The sequence below is a fragment of the Rhinichthys klamathensis genome, unplaced genomic scaffold, assembly GCF_029890125.1.
Source record: "Rhinichthys klamathensis goyatoka isolate OS25496 unplaced genomic scaffold, OSU_Roscu_1.1 h1tg000107l_1, whole genome shotgun sequence".
NCBI classification, from domain to species: Eukaryota; Metazoa; Chordata; class Actinopteri; order Cypriniformes; family Leuciscidae; genus Rhinichthys; species Rhinichthys klamathensis.
Genome location: NW_026606645.1, coordinates 80,479 through 95,026, shown reverse-complemented (window position 1 = coordinate 95,026; position 14,548 = coordinate 80,479). Strand labels below are relative to the sequence as shown.

Sequence of the window (14,548 nt, the reverse complement as noted above, 5' to 3'; positions counted from 1 at the left end):
TGCTATCGTTCATTTACGCTTGCTAATTCCCCAGAGGCTTAAGATAATGTGGGCTATGCTTGAGTGCCAGGGCGAGAAGTGGCGTCTGACATGAATTCTAATGCAGCCTGAGGAGTAATGAGCATCTAGCATGAAGCCGTTGACTTGAAGGCTAATGTTAGCGTGTTAACAAGTTAGTGATGAAGTTATGCCTCGTAAAGGTCGATCATGCTGTTGCCTCCGAGGCCACGGCTGGTCCTGACGTTTTCCAGGGCCAAGGTGAAGTACACCCCACGCGTGTCAGATATGTACAGGTTGTAGGTGTCGTTCTGGTTCCACTCCTGGACGGCGGTGAAAACCTGACCTTGATCTGTGCTCACAATATGCATGTCCTAGAAAAAGAAAGAAGGAGAAAAGACGGCTGAAGGGTGAGAAAAAAGAAAGCAGAAGTCATTAGTAAGGACCCCTGCTAGTTCTTGCTGGGCATGATCTACGGGATTACATGTTTGCGCAGAGCTCAGTTGAACATGTGTTTTAATGTATACCCAGCTGACCAAAGCTAGCCAACTGAAAAGATTTTGTACTTCAGGTCTGTAACTGGAGAAATGTGCTTGGCATTGGTAACTAAAAACCTTTACTTTTGTGTAATCATTCATCCAAGCCAATAGGTGTAAGTATAAAAGCCAAAACCACTGTTGTATCAAGCGAGGTCTCTGCAGGGGACTGGGTAAGCTGATCAAAAGCTAATAATTAATTAAATCATAAAAATGCACAAATAAATTGAATTTAAAATAAACAATCAAAATAAAACAGGAACTCCTTATTTACATATTTTGTCTTTTTTTTCCTCATAAATCATTACTTTTGGTCACCCGTTACATCAGTCTCTGGGTTTTGCAAATATTTAACCAATGAAAAAGTATTAAAAATAGCTTGACTAAAAATTTGCGGAGCCAACTCCATTGGCTCCGCAAATTGCCGGTTGGTAAAGCCTCAAAACTTGGGGGTGGGAGGAGTTAAGATGGATGGGCCAAAAAAATAATTTTGCCTGTTGTATTTTCCCTATGTCGCAATTTGAGGTAAATCCAGCCCTGTAACTGATTAAATATAACTAAATAAAACTGCAAATATTTTATTTTTTAATCAATCTAATTCATTCGAAATTTTATGTAGCCTCTTACCTTTGGAAGGGAGTATTTGGGGATTTTGATGCGTACAAACTGTTCTCTTTGATAGGATACATAGTAGCTCGCTCTGCCAGTAGTCGTCACCTGAATGGGAAAAAAATACACACATCTCATATCTCAGATATCAAATAACTGGCTTCAACACTGGAAGATCCACTGACAGTAAATATTGATTTGCCTTTGTACTTTGAAGAAAAGTTGAGAAGGGATCAGTATGACCAAAATCTTACATCACACAGTATGAGTAATTTTATGTAACGCTGATGCTGTACTTTAAAATATACACTCTAATATTGGCTTTTTCAAACTTACCCTCAGAGATGGGTAAGTTTCGGACAGAACATATTGGGTTAAACGTCTAAACGGTAGTGTATTATACAGGTATAAATAATCGAAAAATGTCTATTCCGGTAATGGAAGTTGAGCAAACCCTTGTGTTATGTTGCGGGTCAATTTGACCCGTTTCGATTTTCAAGTTGTTGGAAATACTGGTTAACCTTTGTTTTTTTTCTTGATATTTTGTGACTTTCTCATTTATCATGATGAACATGCATGCAAAGTTTCAACATGCTGATGTGTTTTGACATATACAAACAAAATTACTGTTACGTTCGTGATGTTCGCGGGTCAATTTGACCCTCATAGACAGCCATTCAAAAGCACCTGTACAGACACAACATAAAAACATTTATTTTCTGTATGTCAGGGCACTTCAACTCCAGTTCTAATGTGCAAGTGCATCTAAAAGTGATCTAACCTTAACCAAACACACTTGAAAAAGCTAAAATTACAGTGTTCAGAATTATTTGCAAATTACAGATGAAAATCTTTGTCAGACACAGATAATAAAATAAGCTCTCATTTCAATATTCAAAATATCTAAAATACCTAGCTTTTAACCAAAACTTTTATGTAGGATTTTCAAAGGCAGATTCACAGAGCCAAAAAATAAATAAAAAACATTTATTTGATGTATGTTTTTGTTATGTTTGGTTTCTCACTTCCCTGTGAGTGAATAATGAAACTAGGAAAATAGGTCTTAGGAAACTAGGGAAAGTTAACTTAGAAAAATGAAAAAATTTCATTATACAGCAATTTTTTTTTTGTTCAGTTACGATGTTCAAAGCATAAAAAAAAAAAAAAAAAAAAAAAAAAATATATGCAAAAAAATCAGTATACTGTTTATTTTCCAATTTTGTCAAAACAAAACTGTTTTAAAAAATGTTTTAAAAACATTTTCATAAATCATATTTTCAGATATAATGTTTTTGTAATGTTTGACAAATGTTGATATTAAAAGTTTACAGTTTGTATCTAAATCTTTGTTGTTTTTCATAGTGTGATTTTTGAAGAATTGTATTGAATCCAATTAGGGTCAATTTGACCCGGTCCATAAAGGGTGTACACAGAAATCGAACAGAACACAAGGGTTAATCAATGAATCATTACTAATCCATTGAGTCCTTAATAAACTAATAAAACAATCATTAAAAACATTTGGAGAAAAAAACAATAGATAATATATAGACCTTATATAGCCCCGCCCCCTTTTCAGCGCTGCGCTCGTTGAGTTCTGTCTTCCGGTTTGTGTTTCCACAGAATGAACCGCTCATTTTAAGATCTTCCAGGTATACTGACATTTGTTTTGACATCCACTTCAAACATCACAATGCCCATGATAACTTTCGATAACTCTACAACAAGTAAGTCCACTTCACCGGCTAATTACTCTTCGACAGCGATGCCATAGAAATATACAGAGCTACCGCAAAAATGGTGCATCCAGCCCTAGCACAGTCATTTAATGAGATCCTGAGCTACTAACCTTCAGTCTTCTCCAGCACATCAAACAAAAGCTGTAAATTCAGAAGGCTAATTCAGTTACGGAGTGCGCAGGTTATGTCTAGAACGGCTCGTTTAAAAGAATCTCCCCCTATGATTTGGAGGATACTGCATGGTCTGGATTTGTCGATGCCCTTTGCAGTTCAGGAGTGGAGAGTGGTAAATATCTTGTAGGACAATCAATACCCTCATTATTCTCTGTCAAGAGAAATCTTTAATTCTCGCAAGCAACGCGGCTGCTCCCATCCCACTCCGAGGGGGATTGTTGGCGCTAATGATAGCGTGTGTAGCGAATACACATTGGTTGTTAGCATACACAGCAAGAACTGTCAGAAGCTTGTCAAATCTACAGCAACACAAGGGATGGAGAATGAAATAAATAACCGTTTCACAGCACAAAAGATACTTCATTCTGCCAAAGTAGTGGGTAGAATGTTTAATTCATCCCACCTCTTTTCATAATTTCAATTAGAGGGCATATATACACCCAACAGGATTCCGATTTGAACATGGGAATAAAATGGGTCCATGATTATATGACAGAAACAATTAAGCTTCTTAGCGGGTAACATGCTTTCAATAAAGGAGGAGAGAGAGGCAGAGGAGGAGAGCGGCGGTCTGGGGAAAGTTCTAAACAAACAGCATGTCCGACGTGTCTCTGAAAAGCGGCTCTGCGTGCAACAGAAGGAAGGAGCAGGCAGGATCGATGGTTTCCAGGGGCAGTTGAACTTCGAAAGAAATTGGGATGATCGATTTTTCTGTTTCACATTCTTTGGACTGTGATGCGACGTGACAAAACATTGGGGTTGAGCGTGTTATCTGCTCTGCTGTTCTTCCGAGAGGGATGGGAGTAAATGTTTTTGAAACTTCCCATCAATGTGTGGAACTTTTCGGTTGGCTAGGAAATATTGCAATTTATAATTTCCAGTCTGGAAATTTGTGGCCAATTTTGGCTATTGACTATAGATGCAATTCTTTGTATTTTCCCACACTGCTACATTTCACAAACAAATTACAGAAAGTAACAATGAATTACACGTGAAATTTTAGGGCATTTTCAGACCTGTAGATCATTGGATTTGTTCCGAAACAGGGACTAAGGGTACGTTTACATGACAACGACGTACAGAAAATGGAAACGTTTTTTCTTTGCACAGGTGACGACATTGTCAAAACAATCCCTGTTCACACGGATCTGTGAAAACAAATAAAACCGCTGTATTATGCAGCCAGGCCAGTAGTTGGCGATGTCACTTTGTAAAGAAACACTACGCACCTATAGATTGAGAACGTAATACGCATTTATAATACAGGGCTGTTGAATGCTTGATTCTGATTGGTTGAGAACGTTCTAAGGTGTGCAATTATTTTCAGGGAAACGCACGGCTAAAGTAGTTCCAGGCAGGTTTGACCGCATTACAGTTCCATATCACTGCGCATAGTTAACTGTCATAACGGAAAATAGGATACAATTCATAACAAGAAAAAACATGCAGCCCATGCGCTTGATCTGCCATTTTCGATGTCTAACTTCACAATCAATGGACACATGCAGTTTAATTTGAATTAAAAAAAAGTATATAGTCCTATCTATAATCAATAGAAAATTTAACTGAATATATAAATAAATTGATAGTCTTGCTGCTGCATGGGTTTTCGTAATTATTCCAGATAATATACAAATAAATAATTATTGATAGGCCTACTTATTAAAAGGGCTTTGTGTTTATTTTATTAGGCTAGTCTACTGTCAATAATAGAAAAAAAAGAATGAACGAATTAAAACGAATTGAATTAATAAATAAATAATAATATTGACGCACATGCTTTTCTGTCTTATTATTTGCAACATCTCTCTATCTCTAATAACTGCATTAATAACTAGGCCACATAAAGCGGGGACACACTTATTGTAAGGCCGGTTATGAATGTAATTTGATACTTATGACTGATCATGCCCAAACGCGCGTTCAGCGCGTTCAGTCTGTGTTCACAGTCGGTGTTTGAACCTGAACCTGCTGCAGTCGATGGAAACAGTCAGTCTTCGGATGTTTCAGCAAGTCGTAAGTGTGTCCCCATCAGTAGTCTGCTGTCTGTGGCTCAGACCTCCGTTACTAACTCTAAAATGACGTTTTGGAATTAGCAACGGAGGCATGGGATTAGATGCGTAAGAAATTAGTCCTTCATACAAGAGCGTTTTAATGACAAAAACCTGACAAACGTCTAGAATTACATCATCTGAACAATGTTTTGAGGTGTGGTAACTGTAGTATAAGCGGAATAATTGACTCCGGGCCGTTGAATTCTTAGAAAAATAATGCACACCCGAGGTGTAACGGCCACTCCGCTTCGCGTCGTCACCGCATTACCACCTCGGGTGTGCATTATTTTTCTAATAATTCAACGGCCCGTCGTCAATTATTCCTTACGTAAATGATATCACCCTTTTCACAGAATCATGTTTTTGTAGTTCACACTAAGAAGATTTTCAAAAACTTGCACTTTGAAACTCGTTTTCAGGCCCCAAAAACGCAGTTGCCGTCTAAATGAACGGCCAAAACGCATACAATTTTTTCAGTTTTAGTTGAAAACCCCTTAATTTGTTACAATGTTGCATTTTCGTCTTGATTCATTTCACTTTCAAAAGACAATGTTTCAAAGCATACCAAAATGTGTTTATTCAAGTCACATGCGAGTAAAACTGTCCTCTTATCAGTCTCTCCAGGATTTCACGATTTTTTTGTGTGATTTTTGCGATCAAAATGACTGATTTTGTGGTGGTAATTTCCAGAAATTTGTGAAAAAAGTTGCGATTTTTATATTTTATAATTAGGACATCACATTTACCATAATAGTATTATGTCAGATGCGCAATAGTCATACATGACACAAATGACAAAAAAATTGCATAAAGCTTGTTTATTTGGTCTAATCAAATTCTTTTTTTTTTTAATTGTGCTGTAGCCTATTGTTGTTGCTTGAATAACATTAACAACACTGACAACAGCAGGTAAATTAGGTTACTGTCACTTTAAGACCTACTACAGTAATGCCAAACGTCCCAATCAGTTATTACTGATTGTTTTACGTAAATACTTGCCATGATTTATATTTTGAAGTAATTGTAGCTATGTGTATTTGTTCAAGCGCTATAAAGAGAATTCAATATTCTAACTAGGACGACAGGCGGTGACATGCAGTCAGTCAGTCACACACACACACACACACACACGCTTGCAGTCAGAGACAGACTGTCACTCGACTGGCTGAAATTAGTTCTCTTTCACGGTATGCTGCGCTTTTAATAATTCTTTTTAGTACCATCGAGCATATCATACTTTTTGTTATGTCATTCAATCATGTTAAATGCGTTAATAAGTTTGCCGTATCCCAATGAAAACCTGGGCGGTTATGTGAGAGGGCAGGAGAGACGCATTTTCTTTCGCCATGTTTCTGACAGACCGCTCACAGACATCACGCGTGCGCAACATCTGTATCCAAGTAAAAATGCATTGAAACTTTAACTAGATACATTTCAATTGGGTGATTATAATTTAATGTTTTATGAGGTCATTTTTTGAATTTTTGTGATTATTTTGCGGTTAAATTAGGTATTATGCAGGATCGTAAAAAAATGCGACATTTTGTTGATTTTGCGTTGTATTCAGCGATCGCAGAATCGCAAAAAACTGGAGGGACTGTCTTATTGGTCAGAGTTTCCTCTGCGCCATCCTTCAATATGTCAATATGGCGCAGTCAATATGGCGCAGTCCAAAGTCATCACAGTCAAAAGAATGTGAAACAGAAAAATCAATATGGCGCAGACGTACTGAGTTTGGCAGATCAGCCTTCTCTATCAGAGCCTCTAAGTACTGGAACTTAGTCCCAAATGAGATTAGAGACATTAGCACATTTACTTGTTTTAAATATAAAGTAAAATTATGGCTAAAATCTATGCAATCCTGTACCCATTAATCATAAACTCAAAAAACCCATTTTTTTGTCGTATCCTAATATTGTATTGTTGTGTTTATTAATATTGCACTTTATTTTGTTCTGTTGTTTTGTTTTATTGTGTTTTTTTAAGAATGTGAAACTTTGTTGTCTGAGAGGCTACTTGCGTGATGACGTTTTATGGTATATTTCTATGCGTTTGTTGGATTGTTAATTGTATGTTACCTCTTCCTGCCCAGGGACTACAGATGAAATTTAGCTTGTAGCTAATTCTGGTATGGCTGAGTGCCATACACTGTCCCCTGTTAAATAAAAAAATAAAAAAATAATAATATGGATTGACAAGTTTGGCCCACGAGCTTATTGTGGCTTTATCTGTAGCAGTCAAGACACTCGCAAACACCGGCTCTAACTGATCAATTATATATTTTTAATTATATTTAAATATATATTAAATTTATAATGCAGTTAGAGCGGGAATCAAGGCTTCGTTGGGACAGGATTATTACCTCACGAAGAAAAGCAATTATTCAACATTTTAAGATGAAGAGGCGCTGTTTAGTTTTCAACTGCGATAACTAATGTGCTCACTCACAGAATCAGACACTGCTGTTAGCAATTATGATACCGCTTGGTTCGTTGGCCCGTTGGATTGGATTACTTTCTCACCTCAATCAAACCGCCCCAGAGTTCATTTTCAATCAGGCCGAGACCACCTAGTTCGGGTGATCTCGTAGCAATTGTTTTGGTGCGGATCCAATCGGGATTGCCATGTTCATATATGCCCAAACTTACCAAACTAAGAGAGAAAGCGCACCAGGTTCTAAAACAAATGCTCAAAACGAGCCAGGTGTGAAAACGCCCTTAAAGTATAGCATTTTCTTGTAAAATATACACTAATATACTTTTAAAATGTAATTTTCAGTGTATGTGCCCTAAAATAGTTCCCACGCTCAGTTGCACTGTTTCGAAGACAATTGTTTTGCATGCAGACAGAAATTAATATATTCCAAAACTGTCCTGGATTGGAATTGGAAATTTAGGCCATTACCATTTCCCTTTTTCCCTTGAGTATACGATTATTATTCTGATCCACCGGGAAGTTGAAAATGACACCAACAAGCATGAACAAATAGATAAGTATGCATACAAACTTCGCCTGAATGGTAAGGAAGCTTCACAAAGTTTTTGGTTTGCAATGTCATGAGGGTGAGGAAATGATAACAGAATGTTCATTTTCGGGTGAACTATTTCTTTAAGGTACATTCACACTGACAGTGATCTGCAGCCCAAAGCAAGCAGAAGTCATTCATTTTCAATGAGATTTGGTGATTTGAGGGCGATTTGAGTGGCAGGAACCATTGTCGATGTGACAAAGGTGAGCAGAGTTCAACTTCGTGCAAATGAGTAGCGATGCCATGGGAGTGAAGACAGAGGACCGTACGTGACCCGCCTCGTAATAACTACATATTTTAATTAAGTATGTACCAAATTTTGGATCCCACTTGTTTCAAAGTGATTTTGAAAGGGAAACACTATATTTCACACTGTGTTGTTCCACAATCAAGTTATTGGTTCAGTTTAGTTGTTAGATTCTCTGTGAAGTCACAAAGCTTGAGATTTCAGTATTAGATCACCGTTCTACTAGTGCCTTATAAATGAGGAGCAACGGGAATGACAGAGCATTCCTCAGTGGGAATGAACTAAGAAATTCCAACAGGTCAGTTGCTCGAGAAAGTCCTTATCTCAAAGCCTAAGTTAAAGTAAGGTGATCTCTGGTCCTTACCTGAACGAACACGTATTCATCCTGAACCACGAGTGAGTTGGTCTCAATATATCCAGAAAATGGATGTGTCTTGCTGGATTCAGAGCAGGCTTGAGCTCTGCATGTCACATACTGACAATCTGTAGTAAGGAGAGACAGAAAAAGGATTCTAGCTGTTAATTAGAATCTGATTCTGGAGGCATTGAGTTTAATAACCTCTGACCGCTTTTTAGAATCTCTAAGGTCATCTTCACTTCAGAGAACATCAAGTGGAAGTCATTATATGCTCACCCTCCAAATTTTGGTTTTTGGAAGATTGGTTACTATGAAATATTATTGTACAGAAAAATTCCTCAATTCTCCCTTTTGTGTTCCGCAGAAAAAACGAAGGAAAAAACACCATGAGGGTGAGTAAACAATGACAGATTTTTAATTTTTGGGTGACCTATTCCTATAACCAATGAGAGAAAGCAAGGTAGAGAGAGTCCGGGTCCTGCATTAATCTGCTATCAGATGGTGTATTTATCATGACGGTAATCCTGTCTAGCTGCCTGCAGGACTGGCTTTATCCTCAGCTTCGGAATTGATCCCCAAGCTCACGGGCTCTCGTCTCATCTCTTTTCCTCCTCTAGCATCAGGTTTGAAGGAGGAGTGGACCGCAGATCAGTAGATGGGATGTGAGAGGAAGGTAAAAGTGAGAAGATGCAGGAGAAAGAGAATTCGAAATAACCTTATAGTATATAGTGTGAAGCATTTCTTTGAATGGATGAGTATACTGAAGGAATATATCCCTTTACTGAGCGAGCCAGCGTTTTGAGTATGAATGAGACTCACAGTGACACTGAACGAAACAAAAAAGCATAGCTGGTGAAAGTACTGGGACATGTTTCAGAATTAATAGATAAAGTGTGTCACGCTCTGGCTTGACTTGATGATCCACAAATGAGGCTTGACGCAGATGAACGATGAAAACACATTGAATAACACTAGGAAACATAGCGAAACTTACCAACACGAAACCTTAACACAAGATGATGGGCAAAAGGTGGATGCTGCACATTGGTAGTGGTTGAGGAGATTTCCCCGTTCTATGTAAAGCGCTTTGAGTACCCAGAAAAGCGCTATATAAATGTAACGAATTATTATTATTATTATTAAAAGATGACTGAGAGTTTAAATACACAAGATAACAAGGGACTAAATGAAGGAAAGGTGATGGTGATTAGTACTCGTGGTAACAAACAAGGGTTGCTAAGGAGATTAACAAGACAGCAATGGAAACACAGGAAACAAGAACTACACCACAGGAACTGAAAACCAGACACAGCAAGACAAAGGGAATTTGAAATGAAAAGAAAACAGAGAGACAGGTAATCGTGACAGAGTGAGGCATAAGCGAGAATCTGGTGGCTTTTTCTTTTTTCAAATGAATCTGTTGAGTGAATGATAAAATGCCCCCAAAAAATCAGGAAAAATGTGATGTTTTGAATGAAGTTTTTTCACTTTAATAATATAATATAATCACTTTTTTTTTCTTTTTTATCCATTTGATGAATGAATTTGTAGTATTTTAGAGAGTATTATACAATAACTCACTTATAATATAATATAACAAAATAGAACAGAACAGAACAGAATAGAATAGAATAGAATAGAATAGAATAGAATAGAATAGAATAGAATAGAATAGAATAGAATAGAATAGAATAGACGATGGCTAAAGCCATGACCATTCAAAAAATCTAAAGATTTGAGTCACTGGGATGAATAAAAATTCTCAGCACTAGATTGCAGGACAGAATTGAATAATGTAATTAATAGAATAGAATAGAATAGAATAGAATAGAATAGAATAGAATAGAATAGAATAGAATAGAATAGAATAGAATAGAATAGACAATGGCTAAATCCATGACCATGACCATTAAAAAAAATCTAAAGGTTTGAGTCACTGGGATGATTTACAATTCTCAGCACTAGATTGCAGGACAGAATTGAATAATGTAATTAATAGAATAGAATAGAATAGAATAGAATAGAATAGAATAGAATAGAATAGAATAGAATAGAATAGAATAGACAATGGCTAAATCCATGACCATGACCATTCAAAAAAAATCTAAAGATTTGAGTCACTGGGATGAATAAAAATTCTCAGCACTAGATTGCAGGACAGAATTGAATAATGTAATTAATAGAATAGAATAGAATAGAACATAATAGAATAGAATAGAATAGAATAGAATAGAATAGAATAGAATAGAATAGAATAGAATAGAATAGAATAGAATAGAATAGACAATGGCTAAATCCATGACCATGACCATTCAAAAAAATCTAAAGGTTTGAGTCACTGGGATGATTTAAAATTCTCAGCACTAGATTGCAGGACAGAATTGAATAATGTAATTAATAGAATAGAATAGAATAGAATAGAATAGAATAGAATAGAATAGAATAGAATAGAATAGAATAGAATAGAATAGACAATGGCTAAATCCATGACCATGACCATTCAAAAAAAATCTAAAGATTTGAGTCACTGGGATGAATAAAAATTCTCAGCACTAGATTGCAGGACAGAATTGAATAATGTAATTAATAGAATAGAATAGAATAGAATAGAATAGAATAGAATAGAATAGAATAGAATAGAATAGAATAGAATAGAATAGACAATGGCTAAATCCATGACCATGACCATTCAAAAAAATCTAAAGGTTTGAGTCACTGGGATGATTTAAAATTCTCAGCACTAGATTGCAGGACAGAATTGAATAATGTAATTAATAGAATAGAATAGAATAGAATAGAATAGAATAGAATAGAATAGAATAGAATAGACAATGGCTAAATCCATGACCATGACCATTCAAAAAAAATCTAAAGATTTGAGTCACTGGGATGAATAAAAATTCTCAGCACTAGATTGCAGGACAGAATTGAATAATGTAATTAATAGAATAGAATAGAGAATAGAATAGAATAGAATAGAATAGAATAGAATAGAATAGAATAGAATAGAATAGAATAGAATAGAATAGAATAGAATAGAATAGAATAGACAATGGCTAAATCCATGACCATGACCATTCGAAAAAATCTAAAGGTTTGAGTCACTGGGATGATTTAAAATTCTCAGCACTAGATTGCAGGACAGAATTAAATACAGACAAAGAAAGACAGAAGCAACTCACGGCCATCGGGAGTGTGGGCCTCCATGTGCACTAGATCTAACTCCTTGTCCAGACCGGATACTGACCTGCATTAGACACACAACAGAGCGAGGAGAAAGACGTTTTACCACAGAGACGAAAAAAAAATCCATAACTGATGTCTTACTGAAGGTCCATTTCAGCCAGCAAAGTGACAAAAGAGTTGTGAGGTGCTATTTCTCAAAATGCCACATGATGGGAAAAGTAATCAAGGTACATTTTGCAGCAGTAACTAGAAGTGTGTGTAAAACCATGTATTTGTAGGTAGGTGTATATGTGTGCACGGTGGTGACAGTGAAAGAGTATAATGGGAATTAGAATGATGACACCTGCTGGACACATGAGAGTTTGTTGTAAGTCCATACTAGTGCACTAGTAGCCCTTAAACAACCCTACCATTAACTAGACCGTGTCTTTTATAGCTCAAGTAGGCTGTACTAGAGACCACTCTTTCTCTTTGACTCGTGCACAAATCGAAGACAAAATTCTTCTAAAGCTCTGCTTTCTCGCCAGCAGTTTAAGCATCCTTCAGTGGTTCGCACTGAGTTATAGTATAATAGTATAATTTTAGATACATAATGTGTGATTTGTTCACTTTTTAGTCACTTTGGTAAAAAAGGCATTGACTTAGAATGCAAATGTACGTTATTCGATTTTCCCTTGCAGCCCATTGTAAACATTTTTTTTAAAGTACTGTCCATTTCTTTTTGTGTAAAACTATTTTTTTTTCATCTTTAAAGTCAAGATGCAGTATGGAGTACAATCTTCCTTTCTCCTTTGCTCTCCTCAGCCATCATTATGCCTCTATTTTCTTTCCATCTTGCCTGACATGCTTATTCTCTCCCCTTCTTTGCCTCGATATTGAACAGAGAGGAGTTGTGCAATAAAGGTTATAGAGCTCAAACATCTGCACAGATTTCATCTCACATAGACATGCACAACAGCCTGTGCTTTTTCTAAGCATAAGAGCGGGCAAACAAATAAGGACACCATTTTCAGCCGTATCCATCTTCTCAATTGCTCAAACTCTTTCCACATTTCATCAATGCGCCAATGTCAACCAGCACTCTATAAACTCACCTTGTTCGCCCATAAAACTGTAAGTTAGTGATATTGTGTGAGAAATGGAGATGAGATGTGATTGTGACAGTATCACCTACCAGTAGAAGCGGTTCGGAGTCACTCGCTCATGAACTAGCTGCCACTTTCGGCCAAAGTCAAACGAGCTATACAGCTGCAAAAAGAGTAGAGAAGAGAGAGACAGAGAAAAAAATAGGCAGCCATTAAAATCTGCAATCATTCGCTCTGTTAAGTTAAAGCCATGTAACCATTTGAAGGCAGTTTCTTCTCATCTCATTTAAGAACCTTTTCTGCAGAATAACTGATTCGTCACTGTGATTTGTATTTCATTACATAGTTGAATCATTGTGTGTGGTGCTTTTTAAAGGATTGAGCAAAAAGCACAGTTCTCAAATCAGTTGTCATGGGTTAAGGAGAACACCATTATGGTTGAGCTTTTCTAGGTAATTGAACACACAATCGTATGGAAATATATGCCATTTTAATAGTGTGGAAAATGGGAATTGTATTTACTGCACATAAACACTGTTAAGTAGTTCATATCATAAGGATCACATTTTTCTTGATCTTTTGATATGTAAAAAAAAGTTGTGTTTTAGTTTGAAAATACATTGTAACATTCATAACTCAAAACTTTTTCCATCTATCTATTGAGAGAGAATATAATGTATAATATACTTTGAAACTTTGTGGTTAGTAAATTTTTTTTTTTTTTTTTGCTGTCACATAAATAAGTTATAATTTAAAATATTGTTATACAGATATATTAAATCAGTGTTTTTATTTTAGCTTTATTATAGTTTTATTCATATTTTGAATTAGCTTTTATTTTTATATTTAGTTTTCCTGTTAATTTTAGCTTATTTTTTTGTAATTCAGTTATTTTGTCATTTTTTGTTTTATTATTATTTTTTTTTTTTAAGTATTGGTATTTAGGCTCAATTTATGTTTATTTCAGTTTCAGTTTTTATTTATTTCCAGTTAATAGTTTTAGAGCTTCAATTTAAAATTATTTCAGTTTATTGACAATTCAAGTTTTCAACTAATAGCTTTCAACTAATATTTATATTTTATTTCAGCTTTATTTCAATTAACATAAATGTTTTTAATAGTTTTAGATTGAATAAACGATAATAACCCTGTTTTAAAGTGCAATAATGTTTTACAATATCAGTTTAACCAAATATTATATATATATATATATATATATATATATAGGTCAAGAATATGAAAAAAAGTATAATAATGAAAAGAAGTTGCTTCGCACTTTTGCAATATTAACAGATAGCCATGCAGTTTCTTACTGGACTATATCTAAATTATCCGTTTTAGTACCGCAAAGTCAGAGTCAACGACGATACATTTCCCCATTGTGTTCAGGAAATATATCAGACAAATGATATTTAGCAAAATACTATCCTTCCGAATCGCTTACTCGTTATTATAGCTCAAATATCGTGATGTGACAGAAAGTGGGCCATACAACAGGCAGGAACAAGAGAAGAGAACTGGCAGAAGTTAAAAGC

At 35.7% G+C, this 14,548-nt stretch overlaps 1 protein-coding gene across 1 annotated transcript in view; it reads right to left on the bottom strand.

Moving 5' to 3' along the window:
* Positions 1-14,548, bottom strand: part of sorcs3a (sortilin related VPS10 domain containing receptor 3a) — a 131,727-nt gene that overhangs the window by 66,748 nt on the left and 50,431 nt on the right. Inside the window, exons 3-7 of the mRNA XM_056253533.1 lie at positions 13,103-13,176; positions 11,925-11,989; positions 8,749-8,867; positions 1,161-1,250; positions 192-371 (exon numbers count right to left, since the gene is read on the bottom strand). Coding sequence (XP_056109508.1) covers positions 192-371; positions 1,161-1,250; positions 8,749-8,867; positions 11,925-11,989; positions 13,103-13,176 — 528 coding nt within the window. The remainder of the gene's footprint in view (positions 1-191; positions 372-1,160; positions 1,251-8,748; positions 8,868-11,924; positions 11,990-13,102; positions 13,177-14,548) is intronic.